The sequence below is a fragment of the Clupea harengus genome, chromosome 25 (assembly GCF_900700415.2).
Source record: "Clupea harengus chromosome 25, Ch_v2.0.2, whole genome shotgun sequence".
Classification (NCBI taxonomy): Eukaryota; Metazoa; Chordata; class Actinopteri; order Clupeiformes; family Clupeidae; genus Clupea; species Clupea harengus.
In genome coordinates, this window is record NC_045176.1 from 10,471,322 (window position 1) to 10,491,466 (window position 20,145).

General features: G+C 39.6%; 1 protein-coding gene across 3 annotated transcripts in view; it reads right to left on the bottom strand.

Annotated features, from left to right (window-relative positions):
- Positions 1 to 1,947, bottom strand: part of pth1r (parathyroid hormone 1 receptor) — a 52,080-nt gene extending 50,133 nt beyond the window's left edge. The window contains exons 1-2 of one of the 3 annotated variants that reach the window (XM_031563122.2): positions 1,277 to 1,947; positions 170 to 390 (exon numbers count right to left, since the gene is read on the bottom strand). In XM_031563122.2, the coding sequence (XP_031418982.1) occupies positions 170 to 244 (75 nt within the window). In that variant the 5' untranslated portion in view covers positions 245 to 390; positions 1,277 to 1,947. Of the gene's footprint in view, positions 1 to 169 lie in introns of all 3 variants that reach the window. The other 2 variants (XM_012827882.3, XM_042703712.1) reach the window with 2 other exon arrangements.
- Positions 1,948 to 20,145: the final 18,198 nt, after the last annotated feature.

Here is a 20,145-nt window from a genome sequence, read left to right on the forward strand (position 1 = left end):
TTAATTCCAAAACGTTTTCTTCAATCTATGGAGGCACCCTACATGCAGCATTTTCCACGCATTGCCTTTTATGTCTAACTATTTGCACAACTCCGCTGAGTCATTTCACAAACTACAAACCCTGACAGAAAACATAGTGAGTTCTCAGTGAAAAGTGAACAGAACTTACCAGACCGTAGACAACAGTTAAGACGGAGCCACAGAGGAGAATGCCCAGACTGTGGACCAGCCGCGTGTATCCCATCCCTTCACACGCCCAAAGGAACGTCCAGGAGTCCTCTCAAGAAATAAACTTCACGTAGACGGATGGTCGCTTTAACGGGATTTCGCTTACGTGTTCGTCCTCTTGAACATGGCCTAAGATTCCGTCATTGTCCACCATCTGCTTCCCTGTAACATCATTGATGGTGACTTGTAAAATCACAAATATAATCTCTTGGCGCTGTCTCTTTTCAGAGTTGTAGTCTACCACGTTCGAACTGAGCTCATAGTCTGTCGCCCGCTCTCGTGTTATTTCTCTGCATCTGTCTGCTTTTTCAGAAATTACATCCACATGTCTGAACTATTTATGTCTCTCGTTCTGCGGTAGGAAGTTCAAATGATTCTTTGTGAAACCAGGACTTTATTTTTAGGTCTTTTAAATTTCCCCTCAGCTTAACTAGAAAAAAATGACATAATAAAGCTGAGTTCTTTAAGCTCAACCCCAAATGTTCTCTTTCAAGGCAGATCAAACACTATTTGGTTAGTGCCATAAAACGTTCACAAAGTACAGGGAAAGACGGCTTCTCAAAAGCACCAACATCTAGCCTACAGTATCATCTGTTGGGGGTTTTGTTTTGAAAAGCTCCTGTAGATTATGCATAAACCCAAAGCCTTGAAATTGTACTACACATTTTGCCAATATCAATTGTCATTTATGTTGTCATTTTCCTATCTGCTTTGCCTGTTACTACGAAGGAGAAGTTTTACAGAGTACAGTATTCAAGGCGATGCGTTTTCATTCACAAATATTCCAACACATTTTCTGCACACAAATTAATCTTTTTGTTTTACCTTCAACTGCTGGCTTTCCATAGCACTTGAGCGGACTAAAACTAAACGAGCTGCACCTCATAGAAGCGTGTTTCTTCTCAACTAAAAATCTTTACTTAGGAAGCTTAACCTCATGGCTCTCCGCACGTATCCTACCACCTCTCAAAACACACACTACAGTGAGGATAGCTTAACACACCAAGGAAAACGATAACTAGCTATCTATACAAAGAATCGCACTTACGCTGTTACAGCGACAAAGAACCGCTTTTCTATTGCTGTACAGTTATGTCAAGTCGTCATGGCTAAAAAGTAAGCGTACAGTCACGATCAAATTAACATTTAAAGTTTTGCGTTGTACTCATTTTCAAAACGCCTCCAGATGTGCACGTCAGTAGCCGTGGCACCACTTCTGCTCTTCAGTGGTCTCGCTGTAGCGGATGAACAGGGGCATGTACTGGGGACCGTGAAAAACTCTGATTGGCTAACGCTCTCTTGCGTTTGATTAAACCACGACTCAAAAGGATACGTTTACCCACCCCTTTCACACAATCTCCACATTCACTACTTACAGTGTTTTTGGCAGTTCCTTACAATCTGGCAACATATTTGGTGCGGTTCAATAATAACTTCTCACAATGTACAGGTTAAATAAGAAAAAAGATATTTCGTCTGCTGATTTAACTGTGAGTTGTAGGTTTATCAAACAACTGTTGTAGGCTAATTGCTGAAAAAAAAATTATTTAATGACACATCACAGCGTTCATGTTCTTTGTCTGTTCTCTCCACTGACTTCAATTTGTTTCAAAAGTCAAAGGCATACTTCAACTGAAAAAATAAAAAAAAATCAGTCCAGTTTCAGTTTAAATAAAGTGTGCTCTAAGCCTTGGTTGTGAAACAAATGGAGGTTAATGGAGAAGGGGAAAGACAAATGTAAACAAACAAACCACCATCAGCAACAACAAAGGTCATCTATGAAATATGCATCTCTAACTGTCACACACATTTTGAACAAATGGTTTTGCAGCCCTTGCTGTAGGGCCAGTTCAGGAGATTAACTAATTCACCCATACCTATGTAGTAGCACTGAACAGTACATTCTACAGATAATGGTGCTTCCATTAAGCTACCATAATGCTTATATAAAAGGGTTCCTTTATAGCAAATAATAATTAAAACAATAAATCAATAATTATAATAATAATAATTAACCAACCAAACTGAGGATCATTTAGTCATATATTGATGGTCCCACTCAGGCTCATCACTCAGGTTTCTTTTGCCTGGCACTAATATAAGGCAAGGCAAGGCCCAGACCCATTCACCAGAAACAATGTCCACAAGCTTTATGTTGTTACGGTATCTGAAGCATTTCCATTTGAGCTGCACAAGCACTACAATTTTGATTGAAAGTGAAATTACTTGAGACCATCCTGGACCACTTACTGTAACAAAACAGAGCTCTTGCATTTCCACACAGGCTTCACTGGATGTGCAGGACATGATGAAACCATCACAGCTGTTCTGTCCTGAATATACAGACTATATGATAAGATTTGATAAGATTTCGATTCTGCTTATCGATCAGATCGGATTCCTTATCGATTCTCATTGGGCAAGGGAGACAAAAAAGAGTACAAACGGGTTTATTAACATTCATTTTCTTTTATATAATATTCTCTGATTAGATGATGCACAGCATATACAGTATGTATGTATACATTTACATATTTTAAATAACCAAAAACAAACCTAAGAATAGGTCAACAAACTCTCAAAGTGAGGTCCAGAGACCCATAGCCCAGGGTTCCTTTGCCTTGATGGGGTGCCAGGGATTTTTACTATAATTCCAACCATAAGTAACAGAATGTATGATTTGGTAATGGGTTTCATACAATTTTTGTAATAAAACATTTAAACTCAAAAATCGTATCAGATGGGGGAGCCTGGAAAATAATCTTATCAAATGGGGATCCCTCCCTGGTCTAATTTGTGGCAGTTTAGGGGTCCTTGATATACAAGATTTTGAGAACCGCTGCGCTAAATAATATTTGAACATGCCAATTACAATTTTTTTTAAAGTGTATTCACCTTGAACTAAAAATAAAACTGACACAAACAAATAGTGAAAGCTGGTTTACACAATGAAACCAATGGCACTAGCACAATAGACAGGGTCTGGAGGAGTTTACCTACGATATTAACATATGAAGCGCTAACGTTAGCTGCACTGCTGTTGCTTGGTTGAGATTCATTAACGTTATCGTCACTCCGTAGCGCATCAAAAACGTGACATTCCTGCAAAGTTATTGCATGCTGTGTGGACAAATGTTTCTGCATATTGGTAGTATTTCCGCCCTTTGACGAAATAGACGTTTTGCAAGCAGTGCAAGTGGCCCTGTGGTCATCTTTTCGCGTGAAATATAACCACACTTTTGAACACCTCTGCCTAGACGCCATGTTGGCTGCGGTCTAAACAAACAAGGCTGCAAGCGTGTGACGGCACTGGAATTGATTGCGGGACCGTTAAGGACTTTGGCTAACGATTCCAAGGAATCGATCCAATGGGAACCAGTTCTCAACAAGAACCTGTTCTCAACAAGAACCGGTTCTCGATTCCCATCACTTTAGATATGTTTCATGGCAGAATGGCAGAAAAGATTCTCTACCTGAGCTTTCAAACCCCAACAGATACTTGTGCTTCATAGTTTTTTCTCCTCTTGAAATATACACATTATTATTCTGCATGATTTGAGACTGGGGCAGTACAGCATCCACAGTCACATTGCTATCTTTGCAGAACACATTCAGTGAGAAGAAGTAGACACTCTGTGGTCTGAGACATTCTACAGTTATTCTACTAGATATTTCACTTCAACCCAGTGAACTCTGAATTAAGCCCATGAAGTACTACACATCAAAATCTCCCTCTCTGTAGTTTTCTTGTGTTAATGAATTAATTGAAACCTTATATTTATTCAGTGGGAAACTGAGCTGTCATGCTCAATAAAACCTCTTCTTGAACCTGACCCCCTGGTGAAACTCTCTATATGCTCATAACCACTGGGTATTGCCGAGCGAACAACCTTCAATTTCACAGAAATCTTTCCATTGTAGATCAGAAGATTCTTTTCTGGAAATAGCACCCATACATGGTTTGGAGTGGCCCATTAGCCTATGGTTAAAGACCACAGAGGGGCTTATTCTTCGTCATTCATTCAAACTGTTCATTCATCATTTTTGAAAGGAGGTCTACAGAGGTGATTCATCTCTCAAGAAATGACACAAAGGTTTGGCGGAAGGCCAGGTGTACCTTGCTCTGTCCTGATTTGCCATCTCAAGATATTTGACAGGTTTGCTGTGTAGAGTGTTTGCAAGGACAAGAGTGTAATTATAGCTCATTTCCCCCCTTTTCAGTCAGGTTCATATCTTATTGTTAATGACAGCATCCAAGACAAATCCCAATGCCTTATTTCATTTCAGTTTCTTCTCAGCATGTCCAGTGTCCTATGGGACGCCTGTCCAGTGGGATTCTCACCATATCTTGAAAGAAATCTTTATCACAGGTATTATCAGCAAGTCATCTCTCAAGTGGTTTTCAAAGAACATTTTTCTTCCCCAAAATGCTAAGGATGTCAGTAGAGGGGGATATTTATTACAGGAATTACATGAAATAACGTGTGACAGATGCCTTAGATTTAGATGATAATCGATTTAGGTGTCTCTGTGTATGTGGCAACATTTTATTTCAGAGGCCAAAAACAAGATATTACACAATGTTTGTTTTCATCAAAGAAGGCTTGGTGCAAAAAAAAAGAGATTAAAGGATCTATCTTCCCCAGAGTCAGGCGCCTAATTTGTGTGCTATCACAAGGGGCATTTACAGTTTCTGTGTTCTGGAAACATCTGTCATCTGTCACTCATAGGTCAAATGAAAATAAAGTATTTTGTGACTGAATCCCTCAAGTGGGAGACAGTAGGTTTGAGTCAGCCCATGACCCAAGGTTTGTAAAGTTTCACTCAGCTCGATCAAATTACACCTGCTATGTGATGTGATGGGAATGAAGTAATCTTCTTAGCATTTTGTTATGTCCAAAACCCTGCAAATATGGGAACATCAAGACATACTGAAGAAAAATATTATCATGATACATGTTCTTTAAGAATCAGGAAGACATAATAAAATGTCAGTATTTCCCCTTATGACTACTATTCAGCGTTCTCTTTTATGATAGTGCAACTTCATACACAAAGGCACAACCTGGATCCTTAGTTCTTCCTGTTTGCTTTGTACCCCAGGCATTGTGTTTTTTGTTTGAGGGGTGACTGATACCTTGGTATGAAATGACATCTGTAGTGACAGAAAAGCGCACTTAGAAGTGTATTTGGTGTTTCCATGGTAACAACTATCTGTAACTGTGACTTTTTTGCTGTAAGGCTCAAATATTACGTGGCACTATGACCCATATCTTTGGTACCTTAGAAGGCAGGAATTGGCCTGGTAGACAGAGGAAAGTTGGTAAACTGCAGACGTGGCTGAGGACTCACTAAAATTAAGACGAGGTACAGCTATTTCCCAACAGTAAATGGTACAAAAGAGGAATTATTATACATTCTTAATTATGACGAAAATAAATAATTAGGAATAATTCAAGTCACACAGATGTTGGTAGGTAGTTTGGACATTTGGTAGTATAGGCTATGTGGTCCTTGCCCAGATATACTGATAAGACTTATTTTCTTTTCTGTTTAATTTTAAAGACCAAGGCTCAAAACTATTGGTATTCTGGACCAGTTCAAACAGACCAATTGCAGTATATTGGGGAATCAACCCATGGAGCATGACAATCACAGAAGGGCACGATATCATGCACTTGACCACAGAATACCGGCTGTCAAATTTTCTGGCTTAAACCTCACTTGGCATTTCTTTACCACCACTGTACAACCAGGCAACATCCTTTGAAGGGTTGTCATGAATCCTATCATGACAAAACCGAACCACAGCAAAGAATAGCCACTCATTAATCACTGGAAAAAGAAAGACTGCAGTGATGATTCAGCTGGCCATAATGGGTATGAAAGAGACCCGACAGGTCTTGCGCCAACGGTAGTTACTCCAATCATATGAACACTTCTGATTTGGTGTGGTTAAGCACATCACATATGGTAGTATTCTGCACTTCCTCTGAAGACATGATTAAATGACATGAATCACGAGGAGAATGGGAAGCAGGAAAAGAGTGAGAAGTGAGAACATGAAGCACACAGTTTAGGGAAGCTGTGAGACACCCGATTCACACTGAGGTTCCCCATATACGGAAAAACTGCACTTCTTCTACGAGAGCCCAGCGGGAGTTTATCCTTCTCTCTTGTAGCATGTTTTCAAGGGGATAACGCCTAAGACATCACAGAATGGAAAACACTGTTTTGAAGCTATGAAAAAAGAGCACATAAAATGAAGCATGAGTAATGACCTCTAGACCTCTAGTCTCTCATTCACTCTCTGAAATACTCTGAGAGTATTTTTGTGAGAGGTATGGTTGAGCTTGCTGGTCATGGCTATCATCATCTTGCACAGAGGACTGGCAATCACAATTTTGTTCAGTCTGAGCCACCGTCCCCACAACTGCCCATTAGGTTCTGGTGTACCAGGGATTCCCATCACTTGCGATATCCACCCGCCATCTGGCAATATTACAATCGACCTTCGGCAAAGCTCCCGCTAAGCAGAGAGAAAACATCGCCATGCTTCAGCAACAAAAAAACAGACGAGGGAATCTCGTATGATGCCAGGTTTAATCCTCTTTATGGGAGCTGTTCCTTTTTAAAATAGAGGCAATAATGGAATCAAACAGAATGACTCACAGATAGCCCTTTGCTGTTAAGAGGCATACTGGGAAATGAAATGCACACTAATCCCAACAATAAAATCCTGACATTTTGGTTCAGTTTGTATTGCGTTTTGACTGTGTGGGGACTAAAGTGTATTAAGCTTGTTTACTCTACCTTGTTGTGTTTGTTGACTTGCTTTGCGTTTACCCATGTTGACACACTTTTGTGTCAAATGTAGGTGCATTTTCCCCATCTATCCTGGATCCTGTGCTTCTGCACACTCGGAAGATACAGGTGCTTACAGCATCATCAAAGCAGTTGATGCTGCTTTTCTTGATGGTGGAAGAAACTCAATGAAGTTTAAAATAGCACAAATCACCACCGCTAAATCACATGCGAGACATGTTGAAAATATGAAATACCATTAAAATAAGACATTTTAATCAGCCTTACAAGGCAGACCTCCATCATACTGGCTACAATAACATGAAATTCTCACATACCCACCTAATATAAACCCAAAAAGAAATATTGAGTAAACTTTGAAGAGTTTGATATCTATACATATTCATTGCAAAAGTCAGAAAGTCACCCAGTGAGGTGAAGAAGCATTTGATGAAAATGGGACAATTACATGTTAATGAAACATCATATCTCTTCAACTGGAAAGAGCACATCCCTCTTCAAGTGGAAATGCTTACTTCAGGAGGGTGGGGAGTGACAGGAGAAAGAGTGGGAGGTGGGGGTTGGGGGTTCATGAATGTCAGCTGCCTGGTACAAGTCTACTTCTCACTGCTGTGAGATGCCCTCAGCATGAGATCAATGATCACTGAGACGGAAACTAAAAGTGGGGCCCAGGTTCATGCCCATGGCTTCACAGCTATGATGCAACAGACCGTTTTTCTTCCTTTGACCTGGAAAGTAACAGAAGGAAATATGCATTAATTTAGTCCATTAATGTGGAAGAATGTGTATGTGCAATGTCTGCATGTAAATATGTTAAGTATTTCATGGACTGCTGAACACATCTGATTAACTGTGTTGTACTCAGAAAATGGCTCCTGTGGATTTTGGTAACGCACTTCATTTCAGTTTCAGTCTCAGTTTAAAAGCTCCGGTGCTCAGGATGCTCACCTGGATTTGTGTTCATTGCCGCAGAGCTGATAATATTGATTTGTCACGACACATATCAGACAGGCGGCACCTCGTTGCAGTGTGGTGGATGAGGCACTGTAATTCGACCTGCTGGGGAGAAGTGTGTTGGGAACTGAGGGTCTCTCTCCCTCTCATCATCCAGTGGTGCAGAAGAGAGGGATCTCAGGAGCCTAAGGTGTGATAACCTTAAGATGAGCCTCGACAACACTCTGGGCTGCTGCTGCTGCTTTTCCAGCGCATGGGGGTACAGCGCAGCTACTTGAAACAATGACCACAGAGAGTGATCAATAAGCTCTTGGAACCTCTAGATGTGTTACAGCTTTTTCTTCCCACACTTTTTCCATTTCATCCTCTTCTGTCTCCAGCGTTATGTCTTGTGTCTTTGAAACTGTATGAGCTTTTGCAGCAAATGATCCATGGCATACCCGTACAACAGCATCACATTCAGTCATTTAAAATCATTAAGGTGGATTCAGCAGGGGAGAAAATGGTGTCAGCCACTCTCATTCATAGACTTGGTTCACTTTATTAATGTACAATGAGGAAAACCCTCACTGTGTATTAGTTTCAGACATGTTTTTGAGATCACAGGAAAGAGACGTTTTGCTGGCGTGAGCAGAGCACACACGGACTCAGGAAGGAGTAAGGGGTATTTAAAATGCCATAACAGCTGTTTTTTTCATTGCTGCAGCACCCAACATTTCCAAGAGAGGTAACATGAATTTGCCGGTTGGATAACTGGCTGATAAGCACTGCATACTCAGAGAAAAGGACAAAGCTTACAACTATAAAAGTTCATTATCGGGTCCCCACAGATGAACCTCCAGGGAGTCCTAAAACTGCCGATGACAGTTCCCTTTTGAAAGTACTTTGGCCTTATACTTGACTGCAGTTTCCAGTGGCACAAACGTAGACTATTTGTGGAACACCTGCATTACAGCTTTAATCTTCCCATCACATGAAATAAAAAAGGAAAAAAACTCCCATTTACACAAACAATCACAAATTGAAATGCGGTTTTCAATATCAATTTTGGTGATAGATGTGCTGTTTTTCAAATGTCAAAGAAATGCCATGGCAGAAACAAAAGCGCACACAGACATGCTCAGTTAAATAAACTTGAGCTTACAAAAAAGACACAAAATTAATTGAAGTGTCCATGGTAAGCCTCATACGTAATCAAATTTCATGCCTCTGATGAGATAGAAATGACACACTGTGGCCCTGTGAGCAGTCACATACGGTAGTAGAGCCAGAGCACCCTCCTGTGCAATCAGACAGACACATGGCGTCAGGTCAATAGCTCACAGATTCTGGTCAAGCTCTGAAGTGAGAGAAAAGGTAATGTCAGGTCCGTGTTGATGTCACGGTTTGAGTGTCACTTCAAACAGTGCGATTATGCTCTAGGCATTTTTAAAGTCTTAAAAGTGTTGCTGTGCCAGTATAGGTAGTGGAAGGAGCGACACAAGTGAGATGCATTAGAATTTTTTTCGTTATTCAGTCCACTATACGTGGCATATAAACAAATGACACAAAAATGTAGCAAGGGCTGCCTATTTACATGCGTAAACTTGCTTTCAGGTTTGGGAGGGAAATGTTGGGGGAAAACACTATCTGATAATGATCAGTTTTACAAGTGGCCTTTAAATCCAAATATGGAGCTTTGATTTAATTGTCAGAAGTGAGATAGCAAATAATTACAACAGCAATTCGTTTCATGTTTAGTATTGTGCTTTGAAAATTGCTTTCAGTGATTATTTGTTCTATCATAAATAGTCAAAATGTTTAAAAACTCATTTTAACATAGTTAAAAACCCCAAGGGAAGGTAAGACAGAAGAATAACATTGTAATGCCTATTCACATGGCATCACCAGTCCAGGATTCATACACACATATTTGTATAACTTAATATCAAATGTGTACAATCATTTATACTCTTGTTGAGAATATACCCAAGAATATACCCATCACATTGATTGAAATTTTAATGATGCTCATTCGTTGAAAATTAAACATGCGTTATTCATTGAGCATTCATTGAGCGTCTGACAGCAGCCTGCAGATTGAGGAATTGAAGGCTATAGACTATAGAGGGAGCACTGAGGCCGCGGTTTGAATTGCAGGCCGGTGCAATCACAGCACAGCAGGCTCAGCTAGACATCTATCAGGGGATGAGGCCCTAGAAAGGCCTGTCCAATCACACTGTATGAAAAAACGTGAGCTCTTCATTTTCCTGCCTGGTGCTTCTTGTGATTTCAAGTTACTTTTTTGCCAGGTGGGAAAAAAATGTGAAGTAACTGTTTTCATTCATTACCTGAGTATGGTTCACAGTGAATCTTAGCATGGTAGAGGTCCTCCTTTTTACTTTGTACTTGTGTTATATGAAATCAGTTCAATGTGTAAATGAATAACCTTGCATTGAGAGAAAACTGGTAATGCCTAATGTTGATATAATGTAGGCCTGAATGCAATACTGAGGGTGACCTCTGCATTTCCTGCCTTGTGTAACATTTTATAATATAGTTAACATCTCGACAGGGGACCTACAGCCGCCTACATCACCCTCTCATGACCGATATAGACTTACACATAAACAAATGTAGACTTACACATAAACAAATATAGACTTACACATAAACAAATATAGACTTACACATAAACAAATGTAGACTTACACATAAACAAATATAGACTTACACATAAACAAATATAGACTTACACATAAACAAATGTAGACTTACACATAAACAAATATAGACTTACACATAAACAAATATAGACTTACACATAAACAAATGTAGACTTACACATAAACAAATGTAGACTTACACATAAACAAATGTAGACTTACACATAATAAATGTAGACTGACTTAACAGGTGGCCATTACCAGCTTTGTATGTAATTTTGATGTGACACTTTTGTCAAGGGGGCATGTGTTTGTTGGGTGCCTGTATGGCCCAGACACACAATTACCATCAAAATGCCTTTTGTACCAAATAAAATCACTTTTGTATCTGACTTATCTGACACACACACTTCTCACAGAAATGTGGCAATATGGTATTATTGTTTTTTGAAATGGCATAAAATCCTATGGCAATTGCCTTAGTACTTACACCATGAGAGGTTGGTTTAATGTTGATATATATGGGTCATTCTACCGAATTGGTGCAAAGTCAGGTTGGAAATATTTTGAAAATGTTTATGTTTTATTCCCCAAACTTTGTCCGTATATATATTGTACCATATCTAAAGTACACATATCTAGTAAATGAACCGTCAATTTTTATATTGTATTTTCAGAATGTGTTGGAATGTTTTTCCTCTCCCTAAAATTGTCACTACCGAAACATGGTAATAAACTATAGTAAAAATGTATTATTATTAACCTGTTCAGATTGTGTTTCCTTCCCTTCTCTGAAGAGTATTTTTACAAATATTTCTTGAAGGTTTTCACAGTGAAATCAATAAAAATGAAATTTTTACCAAATTTCAAAGTTCAATTTATACAATTCATCAAAATCTAAGTGCAATATTTCTTTGTAAAATGCAAAATACTGATCATATTGATTCCAGAGTTGATGATTGATGAAATTGAACATACATTAAACCAATCAGTATCATAACATTTTAGTTGATAACTCAATATACTTTATTTTTTACAAAACATCCAGTATTTTGTTTGCAAGGTTGTATCATATTTCCTCAACCTTATTGCTTAATCTTAACTCATACCATGCTTTAGGTTGGGAATATTAAAAACACAAATGTTTTGTGCTTTTGCTGTCTTTTCCTCCATGATTTTCTGACCTTCTTTTGCTCCCTGTTGGATAAATCACTGATACATTTCAACTTTCCTTCTTCCTTTCGTTTCTTATTTCTTTCTCTTTCCTTCCTTAAATATTCTTGGTGTTTCACTGGGTCATCCCTCACTCTTTGTCGGTATTCTCTCAGCCTCTCTGCTACACTTTTTCCTTTTGGCATTTTGGTGTCTTATGATTCTTTCTCTCCTGAACAATTTCAGATAGAAATCAGCATTATCTACATCTTTACCATTTAGTCCACATAACACATTTATTTCAAAATGATGGGATTGAACTACTTACCATTCCATTTTGTCACTACCGAAACGATCATGTCACTACCGAAACTTTACCATATGTTTTGGTAGCGACTGTTTCGGTAGTGACTGTTTCGGTAGTGACAATTCTAGCTAAATTTGAGCATAAATAAATAATTCTAGCAAGCACATGGCTAGCAAACAAATCTTTGAAGAGGTGTACACACAAACAAACATAATACTTTGCATAGAACCCCAAAAAGTTTACTTAATTGAAGAAAAAAAGGTGTTCGGTAGTGACAATTCTTAAGGTTACACACTGATTTTCAGACTTTGGAACACATTTATCAAAAGTATGGGATCTAGCTACTTACCATTCAGCCATGAGGGACAGGGATGCAGTATCACTGCCTGGTTATAAATGCAGGGGTGTGGCTAAAAAACAGGCTCAGCCAACGGACTAAAACTCCTGTGTTTCGGTAGTGACATGAAAACTATGGACATGATTTTTTGAGTATAGTTTATTTTTTTTTTAAATTAAACCCACAATAAATCTAAATCTTCCAAGTTCTGTTTAAACTTAATCATAAAGATCTTTGAAATTAGATCATTCAAAAAAATCTAAAAAATGTAAAAAGTGTTATTTTTGATAACTGAAATTTAGATGTCAGGGTTGTGGACAGCTACTTCCCAATAGAAAGTACCCTATAAATGATGATTTTGTATATATTTAGCTTATCCCTATCTCATTTAATGTCTTGGGTTTAAATAGACCATAACATGTTCTTAGTAAATATATATGTCTGAATACTTAATTGTTTTATAAATAGTTTTTCTTGTTGTGGGACCACACTTTGCACCAATTCGGTAGAATGGCCCATATATGTCACGTCTGTGCTGAACTGAGCTCCGGACTCGCCCCCTTTCTTACCCTTTCTACACCTCCGCTACAGCTCAATCACACAGTCACGTTCACATTCCCAGCTGCACGTCATCCGTAATCACAATCATCACTGATCCCACACACCTGGCACTCACTTTCCATAGCAGTTGATTAATCATCCCAAGCACCTGTTATTCACCCATATAACCTCCTCACTGCCTTCACTCCCTGTCGGTTCTTGCATCACGCTCGTTGTACGCTGGAGCTGTCTGTAAAAGATGACACGAGTTCTGGATCCCCGACCTCTGCTGCCACGCCAGTGTTCACCGCGACGTCAAGGTCGCTCAATCATAGTTAGTGATTACCATGACTTCCAGGTCGTTCGAGCCCTAGTCCAGTCCCGCGCTAAGACGCTGCTAAATTCTGTATGTACCACGACTTCCAAGTCGAATTAGTCCCCGTTTAATCCTGTGCAACGGCGCAGTTGATTTTCGTTGTGATGGAGATCATTTCGAAACACTGTTAATGACTTCAGAATATATTAATCAAGAGCCTTGTATTAATATATACCTTGTATGAATCATGTGCTTATGTAAGCAGGAATATGGTGTGTGTGTGTGTGTGTGTGTGTGTGTGTGTGTGTGAGATTATTAGGTGCCACTTAGTCTGCATATGTGCAGGAGCATGTTTGGGTGAGCTCAGTGGTGACCCTGGGAAGAACAGAGATCCTTTGAAGACAAGAAGCTCAGTCGAGGACCTAGAATGACTGAGATGTTTAACATTTATGGCGTCAGCATTAAATAAACTTCTATCTATATAAACCTTGTGCGATGTGTTTTAATATTGCTTCTCTCTCGTCTGCTGCAGTCTGGGAGTAGGCCCGGGCTCCCTCTCTCTCTCTGAGAGAGGGCCTGTGCTTCTCTCCGACCTGCTGGGACGTGGGTGAGCCCAACGAGCTTGTTGTTGTTGTTTAATAAATATACTTATATGCAACTCCGGAGTCCTGAAGTAACTTGAGTGAATTTTCACCTAACACGTTGTAATAGAATATTCTTAGTTTTTCCCTGTATCTTTTGTGCGTTCTTGTTTTCCCCACAGTCCTCTGTCTAACTTTTGTGAATTCTCTTTTTGGACATATTTTCTGTGCGTTTGAATACTGAGTTGTTTTTGCTCGTGTTTTCCCTGTTAACCCTGTACTGGCTGGATCATGAAAACTCCCATCACTCTACAATCATTCTGCCATTCCGTGACAATATCAAAGCGCTCAGCAGTTCTCAGATCATGCCAAGTGATTTTAACACAGGAAGTGTGGTAACCTTATGTATGTTAACATTTACATTTCATTTGATAGAGGTGCTATGTCAACTCAGCATCACAGATGACAAAGGCAGCCCTTTTGACAACTGACAGCCATTTAAATCAACCATTTCAAATGTTGTTGTATGCTAATGTCAGTACTCTTCATATAGCCCTAGAACCAGTGGGTCAAAGTGATGTAACCATTTCCCCTACATTGATGACAATAAAGTATTCAGATCCTTTACTTCAGTAAAGTACCAATACATCAGTGTAAAAATACTCATAGATATCTGAAATGTAACCCTGACTACACACTGTTTTTTGTAAGACATTAGAGGCCAAAAAGGTTGGAAACCACTGGTATAATCTTTAACATTGAGTTGTATTTTAAAAGCTTGCTATATTATCCATTGTGTAAAATCTTCATCTTAAAAGTAACTACTAACTAAAGCTGTAAAATAAATGCTGTGAAGTAGAAAGTACAATATTACAGTACTTGAGTAAATGTACTTAGTTACTTTCCACCACTGAATTCTTATGATATTTAAATAATTAATCTCCACTGCACGCCTACTTATGACCTAATTTTAGGTCCCCCAGGTCTGCGGTGGTAATTCTGTCTAGGGTGGGTTACGCATCGATGGGTTAATTTGCATCTCAATGCCTGGCTTTTCCTTTGGCATGAACAGTCAGCCAATATCTGTTCAAATTCACCAGATGCTGCGCAGGTCTCCAGTACTGGGTTGGAGTCTTATGTGGTTTTATATGGTTTCTGAGACGTCCTTGAGGAGTGGGAGTGTAGGGGAACATTTTAGCTGGACCTTCCGTGACAACACTAACCATGCCATAAACATGCTCAGACAGACTGTGACACATGACAGCTTGCATTCTTAGTGTCATGATGTCAAAACAATTAACAATAATGACACAAGAACACAGTCGTTTCATTGGACATTCCCTGTGACTAATGATAGGATAAGGATAGTGCACCTTTTATGATATGGTCATGCCATATTATGGTGAATCTTATGATTGAAGTACAAAGTTAATCTTATGTTGAAGTAAAGTGTTTCTGTGAGAAGTCATAAGGATATATATATAATCATATCATAATCTGTGGAAATGTTTGGGCCCAGATATTATCTGTTCTCAGCCAAACTATTGGGTGGAATTTGTTCTCTCAATATATGTGTGTGTGTGTGTGTATATGTGTGTGTGTGTATGGAGGGATAGAAGGAGGGCAACAGAAAGGGAGAGGCAGGGGAGGGGAGGGGAGAGGAGAGGAAATAATAGAGTGCAAGAGGGAAACAGTTTGATAGATCATTGTCAACGCATTGTGGACAATATGTGTGTCTGGCAGAAAGGTTGTCATTTTCAGTAAAATTGTCTTCCATCTACTGTCTTAACCTATTTAAACTCCCTTAAATGTTATGACCCTCATTTTTCATCGTGAATAGAATAAAAATGGTTGCACATCTTCTAAAGCCTGCTAAAAGAAAAGGGAGACTGAACTCCTGACTGAATGGGGATTAATGACGTGAACACGAATACATGAAAATAAAATTCTTGTCTTTTGACACACACGATCGAGATCAAATGTTCAGTTGATTGAGGACTCGGGAATATTCTAAGTAAGCCTCAGGTGTATTACATCCCTTGTCATGAAGGCACACTGAAAAAAAAGAAATGGAGAGGAAGATGGGAAAAATCAATTGACACAATGGCAAAGGGTAGACGCAATCTTCAGCTGCCTGATACCCTGAACAAAAGAATTAACATCATTTTCAAACTTTACAATGTGTCTGTGTTAGCAGATTTTCATAGTTATTTCTTTGTTGTTTTAGCCTACAGAGGAATACTATGTTTATGTTTCAGGGTCTGTCTCGTCACCTGTGTATTTGATTTTTGTGTCTACCCCCTTTTTTAGAAATGTTGCTGGCCACCTCGTATGGATGTTCATTGTTCTGTCTAGAGTTTGAGTCTTGTCAGGTATGTGCATCTATGTAGACCTTGTTACTGCTGATTATTATCCTCTGGAAAATGAGAGGCTTAGCAGATATTTCATGGAGATTTTGAACTGCTGATTATTGTCCTCTGCTCATATAGAAGCTTAGCAGGTTTGTTTGAACAAATTTCCCTCGGGATCAATAAAGTATCCATCTATCTATCTAATGGAGACTGCTGATAGTTGTCCTCTGCTGATAGAGAGGCTTAGCAGGTTTCCTGTTCTTGAGGCTGCTGATTATTGTCCTCTGCTCATATAGAGGCTTAGCAGGTTTACTAGGCATCATTGAAGACGAATAAAAGCATATATCCCTCACTCTCTCTCTGAGCTTTTTGGGATGGCAACCCGAGGCTCGGTCCGTCACACACACACACACACACACACACACACACACACACACGCACACACACGCACACACACACACACACACGCACACACACACACGCACACACACGCACGCACGTGCACGCACACGCACACGCACGCACACAAACACACATGCACATACACTGTTCAAGGGACTTTGCACCAAATGAAAGTGGCATCAGAGATTTTGTTTTAAGTGCTATGTGGACCGAGTGTGAAGAGGTTCGGATGGGCCAGTAGGTGACACTCTTTCCACCTGATACGACTCATGGTAACAGACTCACAACACAGCCACATATGCTTCCACTCCCCAATGGCTCTGGTGAAAATACTGGGTGTGTCACATTTTACACAGCTCACATCTGAGGTACGGTACTCACCAGAATGGATGGAATACTGGGTGTGTCACATTTTACACAGCTCACATCTGAGGTACTGTACTCACCAGAATGGGTGGAATGTGAGGTGGTTGCCATTTATGCTATAAGGGATAAAACTCGAAAATAGATTTTTGTTTATGGTCATATATGTTTCGACAGGCATTTTCAAATCCATTGCTGAGTATGATTCAATTCAATTCAATGTATTTATATTGCGCCAGAACAATAACATCTCTTACAGTTTCATTAATTTAATTAAGTCCTACATTACACATGGGTTTATTGACAGCCAAACTGTTGTGGTCTAATCAGAAAGGTGAAATGACAGAAACTGAGAAAATGGCTTGCTGTGGCCAAGCACCTTATAGTGCTGGATTGCACAGCATTGCCATTAACAAAATAAACAACAAATGACAGAAACATATCCATGTGGAACTCTGTGTGTATTGTCACGTCAAAATCCCACTGCAATTACGCCACAATATCAACAAAGCCTGGTAGCTGTATGATATATGTTTTCAAACTCATCTCAAAATCACACTGCATCTCCTTCTTTCTTATCAAGCAACAGGGGAAATCAGTAGGCATGAGCACTGTTTCCACCTCTACCATGGCTCAATGTCCCATGAGTACATCCCCCACCAGTTAGACTCCTTGTGGTAATTCACATTCAGAAGGACGAGAGGCTGTTGCTTCTAGAATGTGATGGTAGACTGACTGAGCTGGAGCTGCACTGATCTGACAGCCCCGCACTAAACCACAAGTAGTTGTATTCTTGGATGTTGTTTTGTTTGTTTTGTACACATGCTGCTGTGCAATCAACCAAGAATAAAAAAAGACTTTGTAGATTCAAGATGAGCAAGCCTTTGTGAATTGCCCTCACTTTCCCTTCATCCCCTTAGTGTATACAAATTTCCATCATTTAGTATGTAAAGTGATTGCTCCGTTTAATATAAGAGGCAGCATTGAAGGAATGTTTGACGCAATGAAGGGCTATTAGGTATTTACTCACTGGTTTTCTGGCCGTTGCACTACATGTCTGTGTTTAACAAGCCCGAGATAAAGCGGCTTTTCCCTGAAAAGCAAGTTCTTCCTTATAATAATAACTGAAGACCACATAAGTAAAAACTTTTCCAAAGTAATGCATCTTATCTGGTTAAGCTAACTTAAAATGCTCCCTTTTTACACTTGGATTTGCCTTGAAATAGCATTACAAACTACATTGGTGACATATCGTAATTGAAATTGAAAAAAGATATTAGTTCACACATTCTCTAACAAACCTTTGAGATACCTTTTGCCACTGTAATTATTTACAGGTAAAACCTTTGCATTGTCATCTAGTTCCACAACCAGTGAAATGGTTCAAGTGAAATGGATTTAGAATATCAAACAAATATGGTTTCTGGTTTCAACATTTCTAAATTTAAGAAAACCAGACGGACACCCATGAAGTCACGCCGAGTTAAATCATTGCGAAGGAGTCGGGTGTTGAGTGGACAAGGTCACCCCACTTTCTTCTGCTTGAAATAATGTGAAGAATCTGAAGCTCCTGCACCCTAACCTAGTTCTTTAGGGAGAGCAAAACAATTGGGATTTTCAGGCAATAATTTATATAATATTTCTGTAGTTCACTTAACTATACAGTTGTTCTATCACTGACAATACTGTAACAACTCCAACAAAGGTTCACATACAGCGTGACTATTTCAGGCCTATAAGCAGCACTTGGCTGACTCTCACTGCTAGAGTTTTTGGATGATTGGACGCTTTTTCTTATCCTATCACAGAAACTGTTTACATTCATGTCTCTGCCAACATATTTCTGACACATTCACAAAGAGGAATTGAGCTGTCATAAGACACAAAGCCATGCAGGATTCAGAGTTCAATTAGGTGGCTACCCACTTGATCCAGTCCGTGTAAATCGTTCACTGAGCCACGGTGCTTCAGCTGTGTTTGTGCTGTGAAGGTCACTTCAAAGGGCCCTCATAACAATTGGCATTATAAATCAGCTGGCACATAGCAAGTGAACAACAGGCAGGCTCCAAAATAGCAAACTGGGCAGGTTGCACGTGGTTTATGGGCATCCCTTTCAGGAGCTCATGGCACAGATATTTCTGATGGAGTATTCAATGCCAGTCCCCTGATATAGTCTTAGTACAGCACATTCGTTATGCAAGGCCTGAGCCATATATACCCTTCTTGGCACATATGATTTTTCCATCTGTTTCTTGATGGGCTGACCGTGCGTGTGATATTCAGGGGAAGATTAAATCCCTTTTGTCCTTACTGCAGACTGCAGGGGAGTAAAACCCCAGGGGCATCTTTGAGACCATTAGATCACTTAATATGAACCCTTCATATAATATCATGAGTGTTTCATCAGTTGGAGGAAATGACAGAACAATCCTTTTTTGGCAATGACTGAAAAAGCAGTCTTAGACCTTTGAAATACACAGCAGTCAAGCCCATTGTTTAAAGATCTACCCAATATATCCAGTATTAGGAATAGTTACATTTGTACTTTTCTATGCATTTTATTTGAATGTTGTAGTTTACTTATTAAAAAACATTTCTCCCACACATGCTGCCAGGACCCCTTAGCTCCACTGTGATCTTTATTAACATTCTTCCAGAGAGACAGAGACAGAGATAATTACGGCTTCAGATTCCCCAGCATTAACATCATTCTACCCGGATCCTCGTCATGGCCCTCAATCCAGTCCTGGTGTGTTCGCTATTCATCCTTCTAATTTTCTTGTTTTAACATTCATGGGCATGAAACACTTTGTTGCAGTCTACGTTTACTGACTTGGTGGTTTGCACCAGCTCTTAGAGTTACTAATTAATGAGGTTCAGCAGAATCAGGATTTTTAGGCTTCAAAAAGGCCTCTGTTACATTCACTGTAGCCTAAGGTGATTTGTAACATCATATAAACCACTTTGGCTTGCTATGAGGCTGTGGAGAGAATTTATGTTCGAGCTCAGAGAATGTACTAATGTTGGCTGTCAGCTCAAATCAGCCTGACACGGAGGAGCATCGTGCAGTGTTGATGTGATCCTTAAGGACGACCCAAAGCAGGATTGATATGCCACTCCCCGGAAGAGATCGCCCCCACCCAG